Source organism: Tachypleus tridentatus, chromosome 12 (assembly GCF_004210375.1).
Source record: "Tachypleus tridentatus isolate NWPU-2018 chromosome 12, ASM421037v1, whole genome shotgun sequence".
Lineage (NCBI taxonomy): Eukaryota > Metazoa > Arthropoda > Merostomata > Xiphosura > Limulidae > Tachypleus > Tachypleus tridentatus.
The window spans coordinates 101,026,856-101,047,679 of record NC_134836.1 but is presented as its reverse complement, the minus strand read 5'-3'; the positions used below and the strand labels follow the sequence as shown (position 1 = coordinate 101,047,679).

The 20,824-nt window shown below is 34.6% G+C and overlaps 1 protein-coding gene across 1 annotated transcript in view; it reads left to right on the top strand.

Moving 5' to 3' along the window:
- Positions 1-450: 450 nt before the first annotated feature.
- LOC143234164 (E3 ubiquitin-protein ligase MARCHF8-like) overlaps positions 451-20,824 on the top strand; it is a 34,530-nt gene continuing 14,156 nt past the window's right edge. Inside the window, exon 1 of the mRNA XM_076471292.1 lies at positions 451-777. Coding sequence (XP_076327407.1) covers positions 691-777 — 87 coding nt within the window. The 5' untranslated portion in view covers positions 451-690. The remainder of the gene's footprint in view (positions 778-20,824) is intronic.

Genomic DNA, 20,824 nt, shown 5'->3' with positions numbered 1-20,824 from the left:
CGTATGGACTTTTAAGGAGTCTCGATTCCTTTTGATTTTCTCCTGCTAACAACGCCGTGATGTGTAAAATTTGAGTAAGTACTGAAAACACATCTTCGACTCATCATAAAGCCTTTTATGTTTATTTGCGATACGTATCCAATGTTGACGTACACCACTAATAACAGTCGTGATTTTAATATTATTTCAATATTTAGACGAGTTATGTATCTTAATAACACTTTTTAACTTGAGTATTGATATTTTAATGTGCACATTAAAAAGGTTTTATGTATGTAAATTATGATAGTGTGCACTGTTTGGAGGATACTTATATTTTGAAGACGTATATTCACCCACGCATCTCGGTAATGGAAAAATCTTCCCCTAGCTGCAACGTATGAACTTTCCTTTTACAACGTCATGAGTTAGCTTGTCGTCAGCTGAACTGCACGTTGGCAGGATGCCAACATATACAGCCTAGGAAATGTTAGATATGGTCGTAGCAAAGTCGATGCGTTCAGTAGAAAGACGATAATAGAACATTAATTGCGAATTTTGAAACACCTATTATCCATCTTAAACTTCTCGTAACATGTAACAGTAGGATGAAATCTGATCTTTGGAGGATAACATATACAGAGATAGTAAACTGCTTCAGCAAGAATAGCAATCACAATTGGAAGAACCTTGGCGTTTGAGTCTGAAAGGATGGATATGCCGCAGATGGGTACGATAAATACAAACGAAAAAGTAAATGTTCTCGAGAAAGATAAAGTCAAATTTGACACTGTAAAGGTAAGTGTTCAATGGTACTTTATAACCCAAATAATTGCGGATAAATGGTGTTTTAAAAATAGGATTAAAATAACGCTAGAAGTTCTAACTCAGTGGGTAATTTTCAGAGTGAAAGATAAATATAATAGCGTTATTAACAGCATTTTAACCAACCCCAGGGTCATTTATATTGTGCTAGTTTGCCTTATGAAGTGTATAACATAGTTAATGAGAGTAAGAATTCAGATATTTAATTTAAGTAGATGCTGCTAATTTGATGACGATAGGTTTCGGAACATGTTTTCACACTTTATTGCACATGAAGTTGTGAAGACGAAAACCAACTTGAACTCAAAAATGAATTATAGCAACCAGAGTTCACTTTGTGTAAAATTATAAATAGTACAAAACGGAAAACGAAGTGCTGCAAGATTCATACACTTACGCATCTCTTATTCCTAAAATGAAGCAGTAATGAACAGAGGAATAATAATTGAAAGGAATTTTAACTTTTGTCACTCAGAATTGTTATTCCTTTTTTAAACATTCTTTTACTGCGTAAATCTCCAGTGGAACATAACGCCACTGGTGATGATTTAAATCATTTTAAAATGATATACTGAGTGCTATTTATAAGTATGCAATATTACAATATAACGTCATTTGAAGCTTAACCTATAAACGCATGCTTTTATTAAAGTAACAACAGCTTCGTGCTGTTAGCAGTAGCAGCCCCCATGTTGGATCAATGAACGTCAGAGGTAATAGCTAATTATGTAAACACGGATTATTATTTTATTTAACCGACTCAAGTTCGGACATAAAGTGAAACAATTATGGCTTAGGTTCAGGATTTGGTCATTTGACATTTCAAGCTTTGATATTGGCTTTAAGTACGCGGGAATTGTAATTTCGCTCTCCTGAAAATCTTAAATATTCATGAATGATTCATAACATTCATGAATGAATATTCATAAGTATATTAATTTATTTATTGTGATAAATCGTAGCTACCACACGTCACGAGAAGAACCATCTATACGCTTGATTATATAGTTGTGAAAAATACATTAAGGCCACGTTTATGTAAAAAGAGAAAAACATTTGGTGAAAATTGTTTACTGTCATAAAAAGTTAGGATTTGAAAATAATAACTCTGTTTGCTGTACAATAGGTTATCTGTTACTTACCCACTGGAATGGAATCTTGAAGTTTAATCATTGTATACTTTAAATTTACTGCTTATCCAACACGGTGAGGGTGGAGAACGAAACGTATATAAATAACAGATTTTTCTTACAGAAATTGGCATCAAGAAAAAAATGTGTTTCATAACCAAACTGTTTTTCTTGTATTTCCACCACCGCCGTACCCCTCTTAGTGACTGACCGATAAACTTGAGAACATTTAATGCTACAAACTGGAATTTGATTACTGTAATGGATGCAATGCAGATAGCTCACTAACAAACAAAATCTTGCATGAAAACCTGAAGATGAAAGATCAACAGTAGCAAATGTAGATCAGGTTATGTATATGTTAATAAGAAATGATAATTTTATGAGGTGTTAATAAATAGAAACTGAAGGAACGTGTGTAGAGAAATAATCGAAGTGCAAGTGTCAGTGTTATTAATAACATTAATTGGAAGGCAAGGTGTTAAGGTATTAATAAATAGAAACTGAAGGAACGTGTGTAGAGAAATAATCGAAGTGCAAGTGTCAGTGTTATTAATAACATTAATTGGAAGGCAAGGTGTTAAGGTATTAATAAATAGAAACTGAAGGAACGTGTGTAGAGAAATAATCGAAGTGCAAGTGTCAGTGTTATTAATAACATTAATTGGAAGTCGAGGTGTTAAGGTATTAATAAATAGAAACTGAAGGAACGTGTGTAGAGAAATAATCGAAGTGCAAGTGTCAGTGTTATTAATAACATTAATTGGAAGTCGAGGTGTTAAGGTATTAATAAATAGAAACTGAAGGAACGTGTGTAGAGAAATAATCGAAGTGCAAGTGTCAGTGTTATTAATAACATTAATTGGAAGTCGAGGTGTTAAGGTATTAATAAATAGAAACTGAAGGAACGTGTGTAGAGAAATAATCGAAGTGCAAGTGTCAGTGTTATTAATAACATTAATTGGAAGTCGAGGTGTTAAGGTATTAATAAATAGAAACCGAAGGAACGTGTGTAGAGAAATAATCGAAGTGCAAGTGTCAGTGTTATTAATAACATTAATTGGAAGTCGAGGTGTTAAGGTATTAATAAATAGAAACCGAAGGAACGTGTGTAGAGAAATAATCGAAGTGCAAGTGTCAGTGTTATTAATAACATTAATTGGAAGTCGAGGTGTTAAGGTATTAATAAATAGAAACCGAAGGAACGTGTGTAGAGAAATAATCGAAGTGCAAGTGTCAGTGTTATTAATAACATTATTTGGAAGTCGAGGTGTTAAGGTATTAATAAATAGAAACCGAAGGAACGTGTGTAGAGAAATAATCGAAGTGCAAGTGTCAGTGTTATTAATAACATTAATTGGAAGTCGAGGTGTTAAGGTATTAATAAATAGAAACCGAAGGAACGTGTGTAGAGAAATAATCGAAGTGCAAGTGTCAGTGTTATTAATAACATTAATTGGAAGTCGAGGTGTTAAGGTATTAATAAATAGAAACCGAAGGAACGTGTGTAGAGAAATAATCGAAGTGCAAGTGTCAGTGTTATTAATAACATTAATTGGAAGTCGAGGTGTTAAGGTATTAATAAATAGAAACCGAAGGAACGTGTGTAGAGAAATAATCGAAGTGCAAGTGTCAGTGTTATTAATAACATTAATTGGAAGTCGAGGTGTTAAGGTATTAATAAATAGAAACTGAAGGAACGTGTGTAGAGAAATAATCGAAGTGCAAGTGTCAGTGTTATTAATAACATTAATTGGAAGTCGAGGTGTTAAGGTATTAATAAATAGAAACTGAAGGAACGTGTGTAGAGAAATAATCGAAGTGCAAGTGTCAGTGTTATTAATAACATTAATTGGAAGTCGAGGTGTTAAGGTATTAATAAATAGAAACCGAAGGAACGTGTGTAGAGAAATAATCGAAGTGCAAGTGTCAGTGTTATTAATAACATTAATGGAAGTCGAGGTGTTAAGGTATTAATAAATAGAAACTGAAGGAACGTGTGTAGAGAAATAATCGAAGTGCAAGTGTCAGTGTTATTAATAACATTAATTGGAAGTCGAGGTGTTAAGGTATTAATAAATAGAAACTGAAGGAACGTGTGTAGAGAAATAATCGAAGTGCAAGTGTCAGTGTTATTAATAACATTAATTGGAAGTCGAGGTGTTAAGGTATTAATAAATAGAAACTGAAGGAACGTGTGTAGAGAAATAATCGAAGTGCAAGTGTCAGTGTTATTAATAACATTAATTGGAAGTCGAGGTGTTAAGGTATTAATAAATAGAAACCGAAGGAACGTGTGTAGAGAAATAATCGAAGTGCAAGTGTCAGTGTTATTAATAACATTAATGGAAGTCGAGGTGTTAAGGTATTAATAAATAGAAACCGAAGGAACGTGTGTAGAGAAATAATCGAAGTGCAAGTGTCAGTGTTATTAATAACATTAATTGGAAGTCGAGGTGTTAAGGTATTAATAAATAGAAACTGAAGGAACGTGTGTAGAGAAATAATCGAAGTGCAAGTGTCAGTGTTATTAATAACATTAATTGGAAGTCGAGGTGTTAAGGTATTAATAAATAGAAACTGAAGGAACGTGTGTAGAGAAATAATCGAAGTGCAAGTGTCAGGAAGGCAAGGTGTTAAGGTATTAATAAATAGAAACTGAAGGAACGTGTGTAGAGAAATAATCGAAGTGCAAGTGTCAGTGTTATTAATAATATTAATTAAAGTCGAGGTGTTAAGATATTAATAAATAGAAACTGAAGGAACGTGTGTAAATAAATAATCGAAGTGCAAGTGTCAGTGTTATTAATAACATTAATTAGAAGTAAAGCTTTTCAGTTGGTACGGAGTTTTAAGAGTGTAATTGGTATAATTGTTAACTACATAGAGTATATAATTGAAGATTTATTCAAGTTACTTTTTATAACACGTGACTGTAATATTATGTGAAGAAGAAGATACTCTGTGGAAACACGATTTAAAAACATTTTATAAAATGATTTATGTTTACCTACTGCTAACGGTAATAAGTACAAAATACAGGATAAAATAAATTGGTATAATTTCGTGTAGTTGAACGATTAAACAATATAACTTAAACAATGTTGAAAAAGAGTAACTTTGCATTTTTTTGCTTCAGTATGGATAGAAAGTTTAAACACCAATATCAACCATTAAAAGACTTAAATGAGAATTAGAAATAAAAAGTATAATGCACGTTACTGACATTGTTAGTGGTTTAGAATAGGCAACGGTGTCAGTAGAAGACTGGCCTATAGAAATATTTTGACTAGGTAAAATATGTACTGTTAACTCATGAATGTGAGCTCATAAAGGCAGAATTAAATATTTATTATGTAACCTGTGCTTGTTTATCCTTTAGATTTGTCTTATTTGTTATCTAATATATAAGGCTTACAAGTTCCATCTCTACGCCAGAGGCTTTCAGTATATTCACATTATCTTCAGCGAAGGCTTTTAATGTCTGTCGTGTTGACATTACTAGTTTGTGTGGCATGACTGTTTATTGTGATGAAGCCTCTTTCGTGAAAGAAATTAACTGTTCGTAAACATCATAAGTGAAAAGTTTCATTATAAAGAGGAAAAAAAATTCATAAGACTTTTAACAAGCATTCTAGCATTCTACGAGTTAAGTCTCCAGTTATGTTTACTGACTTACATTGCTAAATAGCGAGGTTCAATTCTCCACAGTATCCAGAACAGACAGTATAATGTGCTCTAAAAACTGTCAGTAAACCAGTTGTGGTCGTGTTCACAACTGTATCATTAAAATCAGTTAAATTATATATAAATGTGATAACCTTAAAACCATTGTCACCGGCTGCATAAAAGAAAAACCTTATTTTGCACTTATTGTTATGTAACTCAAACGAAGTGAATTATATTTGACCGATTCTCGAGTAATACTTGAGTAATTTTAAATGTTTCTACTGGCCTGGCATGGCCAGATGGGTTAAGACTTTCGACTCGTAATCTGAGGATCGCGGGTTCGAATCCCGGTCGCACCAAACATGCTCGCCATTTCAGCCATGGGGGCGTTATAATGTGTGGGTCAGTCCCACTATTCGTTGGTAAAAGAGTAGCTCAAACGTCTGCGGTGGGTGGTGATGACTAGCTGCCTTCCCTCTAGTCTTACACGGCTAAATTAGGGAAGGCTAGCACAGATAGCCCTTGAGTAGCTTTGCGCGAAATTAAAAAAAAAAAAAAAATGTGCGTACTGAGTTTTCTTTGTTATAAATGGTCTACTCATCATTGACTACAAATAGCTAAGTGATAAATTGAAACGTATGTCAATATACAGGGTTAAAAACCTCTCTATGAATGTAGTTTGACAACCATAAAGCTTGTCCTTCGAGTGAATTCCAGTAAGTTACCAGTAAGCTGTTTTTGAATTTCGAGTATATTTTTCTGTTTAAAGAAACTGTGTTTTGAACGAATGTTTTTTTTTGTATGCTGTAATCCATGCCATGGGCTTTATGTATTGTACATCGCGAGAGATTCTGCCCCAGAGTTTAGCATTGTATCTGTAAGTTTAGAAGAAAAAACACGAGAACCTTTAACTTAAAGGACTTAAAAAACACTAATTAGGGTACAGTATTTAACAGATACAGGCTATTACAGACAATTATCATGGATAAAAATGAACATCAACCACATGTACACAAAAAGATTTGCGTGTTTAGTTTTCTATTTTATTTTCAAACAACGACACTTCAGCTATAACTCATCTAACTTTAGGATATGCGCGGTTTTGTAAGGTATCTTCCTCTCAAAATCAAGACGACATTGAACAAGTTTCCCGTAAAGGTTATTTTCCAATGATGTTTCACCCTCCTATAGCTTCAGTCCATTTATAATCATTATTACATTATTCTTTAGAAATGAAGTATCTGATTAATTAGGTAAAATTTAATTTCAGTTGTTTCAGAAATATTCTGCCCCCCCCCCATCCCACCCCCCATGACAACAAAGCCAGATTATCGAATAAGAACAGTAACATACTGCGTATTTTAAACAATTCTGTCTCAGTCTGTAGCAATATATGAAGAGGATAAACCAAACAAGGAACAAAATGAAACATGTCTGATGCTAACAGATGTGTATACATGTATATTTTAAATAATTCTGTCTCAGTCTGTGGCAATATCTGAAGAGGATAAACCAAACAAGGAACAGAATGGAAACATGTCTGATGCTAACAGATGTGTATACATGTATATTTTAAACAATTCTGTGTCAGTTTGTGACAATATCTGAAAAAAAATGAAAGCGAAACGACAAGCTTCAGGATACGGATGGGTGACGTTGTACATTTCTTTTACAGAAAAAATCCATTTTCAAGACCTGTACCAAACAAGGAACAGAATGGAAACATGTCTGATGCTAACAGATGTGTATACATGTATGTATGTGTAACTCACCTTAATCACTCATCTAATCCGAGATTTTTTTTCTCTAACAAACGTTTTGTTTTACGTTTCTATTCAAGCTTCTTAAACACAATTCTTTCGCGTTTACCTATCCCTATGATAAGCAACTAAATTCGTCATAACGACTCCAGAACCTCACTCTACGAAGATGATTCATTTTATATTTGTATAATAGCACCATTCCCCGTGAGTTGGTTCTCATGGTAACCATAATGTTTTATATGGTAATTAATTAGAAATTATCCAAAGGTGTGTATGGGCTAGTTTGTTTTAGGTTTTCTACTACAGAAGAAGGATAAAAATACAATGATACTGGCACGCTTCCATTTTTTTTTTTTTGTAGATTTTTGGTTGTGAATTTAAAGATACAATCAATTAATTACTTAATTAAAATAAATGAATTATTAATTTTAATAAAGCAGGGTATTTAATTAAGATCTAATAAGATCTTTATGGATTTAACAACAAAAGAAAGATGTAAGGAGAACATTATCTAAAATTTGTCCTTTATGTAGTTACTGTTTTGTTAACAATTACCTTCACCTAGTTTACATACAACTTGCCTGAGCAAAACTCGCTCTATCTCCGTTTGTATATCTGGCGAACTTGTATAAGTTGTTCTCGTTAGGAACTTACTTTACCACTCCAATGCGTTACTGTAAACTTGATGGTTTGTGGTACTAAAATCGGGGGTTGATTCTCCGCGGCGTTTGTGTTTGTAGCTTTGCACAATATAAAACATAACGACTGTTATAAAATGATGCTTACAAAATCCGAAAATGTGAAAGGTACTCGTTCCCCGTGTTTAGGTACTCTTAAACACTTGCTTGTTATTTACTTCCATCCCTTTTGCCGTATTATGATACGGCTTTGAAATTTAAACAGCATTTATCAGTATAAATACGAAATAAGAAGTAACTTTAATATTCATTCGCCTGTCGTTCCCCGCTGGTACAGTGCTAAGTCTACAGAGTTACAACGCTAAAATCAGGGGCTCGATTCCCCTTGGTAGACTCAACAGATAGCCCGATGTGGCTTTACTGCAATAAAAACAGGTACACACATTCGCCTGTCACGTGCCGTACCCGATTGCATGTTAGTTTGTAGCGTTTTACCGATGCGTATCGGTATCGACTTCCGATACAGCCTTTTACCTATCGTTTCGGTTTTATTGTCCATGTAGCCAACAACAAAATCGATACCAGTTGTATAATGTTACTGGGTGCTTCTCTGCAAACATCCACAATCAGTGTTATCAAACAATAGTTTTTCAGACTATCATTGTCCAAGCTGTATTTAAATAAAAAGTGTTATGATACATGAACATAACACGCATTTTTTATGCTGCCAGGTCTTTGTAGATATGATAATTCAAAAATAGTGGCTGTTAGTTCCTAGCTAAAGTTTGTAACTTATTATTTAATTGTGTTATGAGCTGTCACTGTGCAATGTCAAGCAGAATTTTCTGGACACATAAGTTTGGCACAAAAAAAAGTTATTGCGTGAAAACCTTTTTCTAGTAAAGCATAAATTCAATCAATTATATTTTGTATAAAACAATATTATTTTAGGCTTGTTTCGAACACTACGACCTTTGATTTTGCGTGATGTTTTCACACTGTAACAATAAATATTAGGCTTATTTTGAACATTACTGTCTATACTTGATTTCTCGTGATGTTCGTTCTGTAACAATTATTCTAATAAATAGATTACACAAACAGAATTTAGGACGCCGTAGGGTTTGTTATCTTTCAATAGATATGAGAATAAGTGTTGTAATGCGCAAAATTCATAATCGACAGTGGATATAGCTGTTCGACTTCTATTTGTTGTTGAGCGCAAAGTTTGTTTACTTGAATTTCGCGCAGAGCTACACGAGGGCTATCTGCGATAGCCGTTCCTGATCTAGCAGTGTAAGACTGAAGGGAAGGCAGCTAGTCATCACCACCCACCGCCAACTCTAGGGCTATTCTTTTACCAATGAAAAGTGGGATTGATCGTTACATTATAACGCCCCCACGGCTGAAAGGGCAGGCATGTTTGTTGCGACAGGGATTCGACCCCGCGGCCCTCAGATTACAAATCGAGCGCCCTTAACCACCTGGCTGTGCCGGACCAACCGTAAAATTACGCAATGAGTTAGTTTTTGTGCTCTGCACAACGTGGGTATCGAAATTCAACTTTTAGTGTTAAAAGCCCTTCCTCAACTTTTTCATTAAGCCACGGGAGAGATATTCGAAGTTATTCTCTGAGTGGATAAAGTACTTTTATATGCATTCATTATCGGAAAGCCCTAAAGGGCCGAATAAAGTACGTGTTGTTTAAAACTACAATAAAACGCACATTATTGTCTTTTTATATAAAAAAAATTCAATCAATGTATAAATTTATCACAATTAAAATTTATGTATTTGCTGTCGATACAGCATTAACATTTAATTCTGCTAATGCAGAATTGAATTTCCAATTAAAATGTTTTTTCAATAAATTATTTATTAATGTAACTAAAACAAAAAAAATGTGAATGAAAATTTATGATTATATAAATTAACATGATTTTAAATTGAATTAATAGTGTGCAAGTAATAATAGTTGTAAATATGTACATATTTAAAGGGTAGATGATATAAAATATTTTGTCTTGAATTTCGCGCAAAGCTACTCGATGGCTATCTGCGCTAGCCGTCCCTAATTTAGCAGTGTAATACTAGAGGGAAGGCAACTAGTCATCACCACCCACCGCCAACTCTTGGGCGACTCTTTTACCAAGGAATAGTGAGATTGACGGCTGAAAGGACGGGCATGTTTGGTGCGACCGGGATTCGAACCCGCGACTTTCTGATTACGAGTTGAACACCTTATCACGCTTGGCCATGCCGGGCTTACAAATTGATAAAATTTTAAGCTGTAAACAACATATCCAGAAATTGGCAAAACACTGAGATATATGTTAATTAAAACCTATCATTTGGGAAAATTGTTAAGCATCCAGATGTTGCGAGTTCTTCATTTCCCATTCATACAATCAGTAATTATGAATTTTTCTTATGGTGTGTGTATGTGTATTTATAACAAAGCCACATCAAACTGTCTGCTGTGTTCACCGAGGAGATTTGAAACCCTTTAAATTTAGCGTTGTAGATCCGAAGGCTTATCGCTTTCCCACAGAGGGACATCTTTGTATAGAGAGGAATTTTTCTAACTATACAAAAGCCTATGGCCTCGATACAGAATAATATAATATAATGGTAAAAACAAAAACAAAATATATACCGGACACATTTTGTTAAAATATTTTCTATGAGATATTTATTGAAATAAATATTATTATTTATAAAGAATAAATGTTATTATTACTTATAATTAAAAAATTATGTTAATCCTAATAAATTACAGAAATTAAAATTAAAACTGGAGTTGTTATAAATATAGATTATGTATCAGAAATTGTTACTTAACAAGAAAATGTTTTAACTAATTTATCTTTCATGACAAGTAGGAAATAATATAACTTGTAGCTTATTGTAAGACAATTTTAAGGTAATATATTTAATTGTTTTTAAACTTTAAATGTAGTTAAATTAGATAAAATACTAAATAATTAACCAAATGAGTTAAAAACTCTTGTTTATTACAGTTTCTGTTGTATTAATATATTTTACTTGTATTTTTTAAACAGAAATTTATGAAATAATGGTTTTTAAAAAGTATTCTGAGACATTGGAAACACTTCACCTGCTAGCTTTGTTAAAAACTTTAAAATGAGCTTTTGATACTTAAAAACATACTAACATTCAATAAAATAAAATATTTTATTTATACATACATAAATATATAATTTTAATGAACTTCATTATTAATACTTGTTTCTTGCCTGAACAGAGAAAGTTTACGTACTTTCAGCGTTTAAGTCCGAGGTTAGATTCCGCACAGAAGATTGCGCGCGAATGCAGTGTTACGTTAGAGGAAATAAACAATTTTTTAAAAAATAACTAACGAAGTAATTTGTTATTAAGTAGTTACTGGCACAATCTAGTAGGTTGTTCGAAAAATAACGGCGGATTTCACTTGTGTAATTTAACATGCGATTGTCACAGAGATTGCTTTATGTGATGACTTTCATATCACGGGAAGCTTGAATGTGTTTTCTGTTCATCAGTTATTCACTTTTTTTTACGGTGTTCATTATCAATATTCTAGAGCCCTTTTGTCAAGATGGAAAAAAATGCATTTGAGAGTCATTTTTCTATATGAATTCCAACTTAGTCATATTGCTGCTCAGGCAACTCGCAATATAGAGCAAACATAAGGAGATGTAGCCACTTCTGACAGAACAGTTCATCCTACATTTTCCAAGTTCAGAAAGGGAGACTTCAGTCTCCAAGATGAGGATGGTAGAGGGCGTCATTCCGCTGTTGACAACGAGAACTTGGGGTGTGTTAGTGGAAGAAGATTTACAACTTACTGTTCGAGAAATGGCACAGGAATTATCTTTCAATTTCAACAATACCAAATCATCTTAAGGAAATGGTCGTGGTCTTCAAGACTTTCATTTCCACATCAAAACTTTTGGAACCAATTGAACTGTACATTCAGTAACAGATACATGAACGGATGCTTGGTTGATGTTCCGTGTAGTTTTGGTAGCTTTTCGTCCAAGTTTGAAGTCGTACAGGAAAATCAGACGAAAGCCCTTCTTGTCCATGCTGCTCTGGGGGTTGCGAAACTTACTCTGACTAGAGATGAAACCGCAGACAATTAAGACACATTGTAAGCAACCAACGTCTATAAGTCATCGTGAGAATTCCGACATTTATTTCTGAACAATTTGTATAACTATTAGTTTAATAGTTATACAAATTTTCCAATGATGAATCCATGTTGTTTAGGGATAACAATAGCAACGACAGAGTGCTTAGTTATAGCGTAATTAATATTTGCACTGTTTTGAATTTAGTAACACGAACATTTACCAATCATAGTTTAATCAAGGTCAGTTTTAGTTGTAGTTTGAAATATTCTAATTTATTTTCTTAGGAATTCAAATTTATATAGAAAAATGATTTATTTTAAAGATTGTTAATGTGACTGTAACCTGTTTAGGATAAAATATTAACCATGAATGGCTGGAAATGTTTAATGTAGTTTCGTGAATCATTTTGTACCCTTTTCAGTTCTAATAATTTGGGAAAACTATGACGAAAGCTACGTGAAGGCCCGGCATGGCCAGATGGGTTAAGGCGTGAGACTCGTAATCTGAGGGTCGCGAGTTCGCATCCCCGTCGTACCAAACATGCTCGCCTTTTCAGCTGTATGTGCGTTATAATGTGACGGTCAATCCCACTAATCGTCGGTAAAAGAGTAGCCCAAGAGTTGGCGATGGGTGGTGATGACTAGCTGCCTTTCCCCTAGTCTTACACTGCAAAATTAGGTATGGCTAGCGTAGATAGCCCTCGAGAAGCTTTGCGCAAAATTTAAAAACGAACAAACAAGCAACGAGAAATTTGACCTCCTTGTATTCTTTAGCAATGAGAGTTATGGAAATGTGTAGAAGTAGTAGGAAGAAAGTTTTTATAACTTGAAAGGGCGTCTTTAATTCATTTAGAAGGGTAAATAGCATACAGAGTGATAACTTATCAAGCTCATCCTTATAATAGTGAATTTGAACATTATTGATAAAAGGATTTTATTATTGACTTATTTGTAATATATTTCGTATTTTTTCCCAACGTTTCCAGTAAATCTCCTTCTAAATTTATCTTGTAGTTCTGTGATGTATTTCTCTCAATGCGGTGTAGGTTATTACCAGACGAAACACACATATATATAAAAAGCACAAAAATCTGTGTCTGTCTTTTTGTCTGTTGTCTAACTACTACTTGTTCGCTGGGCTAATCTCAACCAAACTGAACGAGATGATATTTATGCATCCTGTCATCCATACATCCTGTCACCTCCATTATTGCTGTTATTGGGTATTGATTAGCTTTGACTACGTTAATAACATTCATGAATGGCGCCACCTTCTTACTCAAAAACAGAAAAAAAACATGATTAAATTTTATATAAAACAACATATATAAACATTGTGCGGAGAAGGGCATAAATAGGTCCTTTACATCTGAGAATGTGCGCTAGCATTCTCAATGGAGGAATGCAATGAAAAAATGGTCGCCATAATTGGAATACTACATAAACTTATTTAAAGTTTTTACTCATTTTCCCTAAGGCCTCATATGAAGAGCTATTCCTTGAGTTGTACCAACTTTTTACATTAACACGTGACCTTTTAACTTCGGCCAGTAATACATTTCTGCGGCAAATGACCCACAATTAAGTAATCATGTGATACACTGCGGTAGAATATTACGAGCTGAATATTGAAATCGGCTAATAGAAAGCACCTTTTTACCCCTACTGTTTTGGCCGCTAACTCTTCCAGAAATTCATATTGACCATCGCATAGTGTTTACCATGTCTTAAACATATACGTATTGAGTCCTTAAAGCTTAATACAAAACCTTTGGCAAGGTAATAATGACCACTGTGATGTGTTATAAATAAATTGTCTTAAAGTTAGGATTTTTTGTTTTATTTATCATAGCATCTCCCTCCACGTTTTTGTAAGCGTAAAACTTGAAAAAGGACGAGTAGATCAGCTTGTGTTATATTAATACTCGAATTAAAAAGTAATATAAATTAAAACGTGGCGCTTATTTTGACAGAGTTGGCAAAATGGGAACACCTGGAGCATTTTGCTCCGGACCCCAATTCAAGAAGACTCTCCAAGATACAAGTATTTTAAAATTAAACTCGGAAAGGAGAACCGAATAGAAAAACCGGTGATAAAAAGTATTAATTGTACAAGATTGGACCACTAAATCATAGAATATTTTTTAAACAATCTTGACAATTGGTGTTCGTTAAGGTGTTAGCTCAGATGTACGATTCCTTTGCATTTTGTAAATTTAACTTTGCTTTATGTGAAAAAACACGGCGATTAGCGCTACTGAACATGCTAATTAATTGATTAACTTTTAAAACAATTTCATATAATACATATATACACACGCGCGAGCATATATATATATATATATATAACTGTGGCAGGTACTTGCATGCACGTGATATCTGTACAGTTATATCTAAGTATGCCATACCATATGTTGACCTGCTGAGCTCAGAAGCCTTTTTTTATAATCGCCTTGTACGTGTATGTATGACGCATATGTTATACACACGCATAGCGGTCCGTCGCACCAAACATCCGCTCTCTTTCAGCCGTGGGGGCATCAAGAGTAGCCCAAGAGTTGGCGGTGGGTGGTAATGACTAGCTGCCTTCCCTCTAGGTTTAGACTGCTAAATTAGGTAGGGCTAGCGCGAAATTCAAAGACAAACAATCATACACACCCACACGCACAATATGGCGTTAGTAATCTGTCAAGAATTTTGAAATTCATATTGTTAGCAGAAAAAGGCGTACATACATATTGGTGACAAAATATCGAACATTTGATAATGGGAAAAGACGCGTAGTCAGTAAAAATCCGCTGCGTTTTATTTAAGAAAATAATCTTGATTTGTTCCAGGGGCGTTGATTGGAGACTTCAGAAAGGTTCAGTCTCTCAAGTTTCGTGATGCTTACTTTCGAAGCACTATTTCTGAACATTGTTTAGTTTATTTTTATTAGTTTTCTCTTTTTCGATTTACTTTTCATGTAGACTCTTTATTATTATCATTTCATAACTATTGTAGGCTAAACTCTCATGATGAGTCCAAGCTATAATTCTTTCCGTTTTATAAATTGTAAAATATTTTAGTTGAATATGTAACGAATTAGTGGAAGAAATCAAATGTTTTTAAGTTCACTTTAAGGGTCATGTATTTTAACCTTTTATTTTGTTGTCTATCGCATGCTCCGTTTATTCTACTCAAAAGTATCCATGCTACGTGTGGTATTAAACGCCATTTTGGTTAGTTGTCAGCTGCCTTTCGTAGTTGAGCCCTCCTGTGGTGCGTTAGGGTGGTGAAATGGAAGTGGGTGCCAAACTTGAATTAGAAGTGTGTATAATAATAATATTTCAACCACACAAGGTTTTTCAAAATGATTGCTAACGACGCGTTTCTCTTATTCCAGAGCTCTTCAGGCCGGCTGGGGTACAACGAACACAGTCGTTGTGGGAACACTGTTTATATAGGCCATTTGCTACAATTACAATTGTTATGGTGTGGAACACCGCTTACAAGTTGACCAAGCACGATCATAATAATTGTCATGTATAACGACAGAATATTTCGCCTTGTTTTCTTCAGGTGGTTTCAATGCCGTTTCAATAGATTTAGTTCAGTTATTGTTTGAACAAAAAGTACGTGAACCAAGTGTCGCATTACGTTTATCAAACTTCAAACTAACTTGGCTTTTGTATCCTTTATCTATACTCGACACTTGATGTTCTTTTCCATTTTCCAAAAATTTAAATACCATTCCCGGATGTGATGCGCTGCAGAAAAAAAAAAAAAAAAAGCCCTAAAGTAGGACCAATTTAAATACCCATAATGCATATATAATTTCACAACGTTATTTTTTTCCGGAAGGCAATTAGGTGTACTTACAGAATAATAATATATTATAGGGAAGGAGGTTAGAGATTTTTTTAAATTCTCAAATAATTTAACGTTTCCATTAAATATTTATAACACGTTAAATTATATTTTTTACTGCTCCTGTCCTCGCCAATTTTATATTTTGTTATCGTTTATGCTTTCATTCAGCTCTTTCATATCCATTATATCTTTATACAGTTGGCATTTTTTTTCTACAAGTTCTTCTGATCCGGTTTATACCATTTGTTTGATGTTTGTTTAACTCTGTCTATAGCTAGTCATGCTGTATTAACCAAAGTGAGCAGCACATTTTTTTACACATAGCCCTCGTGTAGCTTTGCACGAAATTAAAAAACAAACAGTGTTTTTGGGGCTCGACATGGTCAGGTGGTTGAGGCATTCGACTCGTAATCTGAAGGTCGCGGGTTTGTATCCCCGTCGCAACAAACATGCTTGCCCTTTCAGCCGTTATAATGTGACGGTCAATCCCACTACTCGTTGGCAAAAGAGTAGCTCAAGAGTTGGCGGTGAGCGGTGATGACTAGCTGTCTTCCCTCTTTTCTTACACTGCTAAATTAGAGACTGCTAGCGCTAATAGCCCTCGTGTAGCTTTGCGCGAAATTCAAAACAGACAAACTGTTTATGGGAAAAACGAACAGTGATAATCCACAGCGTCACCTAAAATGCAATCGATTAATAATCTATACTGTGCATTAGAATGAGCATTTAATAGCAGTTTGTTTTTTTATAATTAAAGTTTAAGGATGCGAGCTCGGCATGGAATACAATTATCATAAACACTAAGAAACGTCTAGGACTAATAACAAATTCTTGTAATCAGTACTGATAAGTCTCTTAAGTATTCTCGACCAATCCTTTGAAAGAGCTGTTTCTGGAACATATTAAGTACCTGGAGGCACTTTACGGAATGTAATGTATCTTCCCAAAGCATCTAGTACGTGTTCGATGGCGTTGAAGTCTCGTGAGTGTGTAGCTCACTCCATTTAGTAAACCCTAAAGTATACAGTGAAGTGTTTAGCATGTCAGGAGCTATTGCTCATTAGAATTCTCATTAAAGATAGCGAGGTTAACCAAAACTTGTACAGGAAACCTGACTATGTTAATAGCTGTATATTGTTGGTTAATATATAAGGTAAAAATAGATCAAATATTATACCTTCTAAATATTATTAGCTGTATAGTGTTGGCTAATATATGATAAGTTAATAATAGATCAAAAAACCTGACTAAGTCAATAGCTATATAGTGTTGATTTAATATATGATAAGGTAAACTAAAAGTGGTACAGAAAATCTGACTACGCCAACAGCTGTATAGTGTTGTTTTATACAGTACTGCATAAAAGTGTTAGGATAAGATAAAATATATTTCAGGCTACTTTAAAAGAACAACGGAAGGTAAATGACAGCGGAACATCAAAATGTTATTAATCTTTTATATTTAGTACAACAGAAACTCGGTGAAAATGGTCGAGTTCAGCAAACAGCTGTGTTCTCTTTTATTTAATAACTACAGACAGTTTTTCAGGCGTTGCTGCAACATATGTAATTCCTTGGAATGTTATACCTCATGTCTGACATTCACCCACAAAGCAACTTTTGATTTGTTAAATTTTGATTTAAGAAATCTCGCATCTGCTCAGTTGGGTTGAGATGAGCTCTGTAGGGCCATTGCATCATTTGAATAACTCGAATAGCTTCTTTCTTAGCTAACTAATTTCTACTTAGATTGGATGAGTGTTTGGGGTCATTATCTTCTTGATAGTAGAATCATTTATCAATAATACCATTAATAAGTATCTTTCACCTTTATTCTGCTGGACGTACGGCCTACGCTGTGAACTGAATATTTCAAACTTGGTTTCGTTCGTCCATAACACCCTTTTCCAATCATCAAAACAAAGTCCAGTTTTTTTAGCAAGTTTTAGTCTTTTGATAATACTTGAAGATCAAAGTGAAGGTTTCTTAAGTGGTACAAGATCAAACATTCCATTTTTCTTGAGTCTTCATGATACTATAGATCTGAATACTTTTCTGCCGTTTGGTACATGATTGTTTATCTTATGGTTAAGATCAGTGGCAGCCTTCCTTTTGACTAGAAGGCTGCATAAACAAAGACACTTAACATCAGTATCATAGAGTTTAGGTGTTCTGCCTCTTTATTTTCTAATTTCAAACTTACTTGTCTTGGTCTCACGACCGAGGGTGTACTATTGACAGTGTTTGGGGAGCATTTTAAATCTGCGACCATTTGTCAGAGTTTCCAACCAGCATCACGTAAAGCTTTTATGCGAACTCTCTGCTATACGGACAATCTTCTGCGTTGTTTGGGCTATGGCATAACAACAAAACTTAAAGGTGAATTTTCAACTAACTTAATAAGTGCCTTAGAAACTGTACTTTGGCTTGGTATTATTCCTGTGTGGTTGCCATATTTTTAAGCACTTTAGTTTTTGAGTAAAAAATGAAACGAAATATGTGGCTCCCTGAACTCAAGTTCCTCTCGGTCGTTCGGCTGTTTCCGTAACCTTTTACAACTATGACGTAATAGTTGCCAAACACGCTTCGTTGCGCCGCCGACACAGGCTGGCAAAATGACTCTACTCAGTTTTTCTAGTCTTTTCCATATCCACCTAACATATCTGCGATAAGCTAAGTATCTATACAGCCTGAAAATACAAAATTACAAACTTATAACCTTAGTAGAAGGTCACTCTTCTCTCCTAGCTATTTTGAAATTCTATAAATATTGTTTTGAATCATGACCATTTCATAAATATGAGGAGAATATTTTCAAATCAATCAGCTTGCAAAATAATATTATTCAAATCAAAATACCCGGTACAATGATAGTGGAAGGGCCGAGTATTAGTTACCATAGTCGGCAAAGTATAAACAAATGAACCCCAGTCTGTCATACCAATAAGTTATAAACACCAGATAGGTTTCAAAATGCTTAAAATTGCACGTGAAATAATACAGACCATATTTGTTGTCATGACTTAGACTTATCATTCTTCCACTGGAGGTATGACTGACTCGCAACCGGCCTGGGCGCTATCAGTATCACTCACAGTTCCGCTACTCTCACTCGTGGAACTGTCCTCATCACTAGAACTTGTCAGATCTGTGTCAAAAGTAACTGTTCTAGGTTCGTTCAGAGTAGGTTCGAATTGATATGACGCTATTCGACACTGTTCAGAACACAAAGTCACAACAGACTCAGCCTCTGTTTCTCCATATGCACTGGCCATGTTTATTTACATTCAGCGCTTTGGCGTTGGCGGTTTGTTTGGCAACTATTACGTCACAGTACTTTTTCTAGCGGCAAACTTAAAATTAAAACGTTCGGATTGCCGCTCGGAAAAGGCTCTTTCTGCACCAAGTTCTATGTTTCAATCATTAGCACATATTTTTATAAAAAATGTGAACCTGCAAAATTAATCAGTATGAGTAGTTCTTTTGACTGCAAAGTTTTTTCTTTTTCTGTAAAATTCACTTTAACACTTTTGCACATTACTGTGCAAATAAAAAGAGATATAAAAAACTATGTCAACAGCTGTATAGTGTTGGGTAATGTATGATAAGGTAAGTCAAAAGTGATATTGTCGAGGTAATAAAGTTTTCTGTGCTTATTTTCACCTATCTTACGCTAAAATCAGGGGTTCGATTCCTCTCAGTGGACTCAGCAGGTAGCCCGATGTGGCTTTGCTATACTTGTCACTTATATATGTCACATACGCTAAGTAATACTTGCATTCCAGATGACGTGATTCATCCTTAAATGGCTATTTTACGTGCCTACTGAAGTTATAAGGTGATTCACACTGTTTTATAACAGGCTCTAGTTTGTTAAAACTATAATACTACGTATTTCAGTTATCCGTTAATTGTTTTCTACGGTGTAAATTAAACTAAGGATGAAATATCTAAAAGTGCTCACTTTACCAGAAAAAACACTGATGTGTAGGCAGAAAACAATACTTTCATGTTACTGGAGGTCTGAAAGAGTCTTTGAGACTTTAGAAATACGTAGCTCTAGCTCTAATATTATTCCGTAATTTTTAATGTGACTTATGCATATTACACACACCCACACAATGCCGTTGTATCAGTTTGACATGTTACAAAAATGTTGGTAGGATTGTTGTCCTCGTTGTTTCATGGGTTTAAGGTAATGAAGTTTGTTCTTTTACTCGCCGTAAAATATTTTTTTCATTTTCGTAAAAATTCGTCTTTCATTTCACAACGCTTAACGTTTTGTTTGTTTGTTTTTTTTTGGAATTTCGCACAAAGCTACTCGAGGGCTATCTGTGCTAGCCGTTCCTAATTTAGCAGTGTAAGACTAGAGGGAAGGCAGCTAGTCATCACCATCCACCGCCAACTCTTGGGCTACTCTTTTACCAACGAATAGTGGGATTGACGGTCATATTATACGCCCCCACGGCTGGGAGGGCGAGCATGTTTAGCGCGACGCGGGCGCGAACCCGCGACCCTCGGATTACGAGTCGCACGCCTTACGCGCTTGGCCATGCCAGGCCCCAACGCTTAACGGAACGATAATGACGTAGTTTTATTGGAGTCTGTACACGCTGTTCGTGAAACGCAATTCATTTTAACAATACAAAATCGATGTGAAACGCTAACATCGTGTTAAATTTAAGTTTATCTTATCCTTGGAAAGTTGAAGGACGGCACGCTGTTCTGTGACATTTTGCTAGAAAAAGATGCAGTAACGAACAAAGTGAAAGTTGAATTAGAATTTGTGATGCTCGAGATGTGTGTGGTAGGTTAACTGGCTAAACATCTGTCC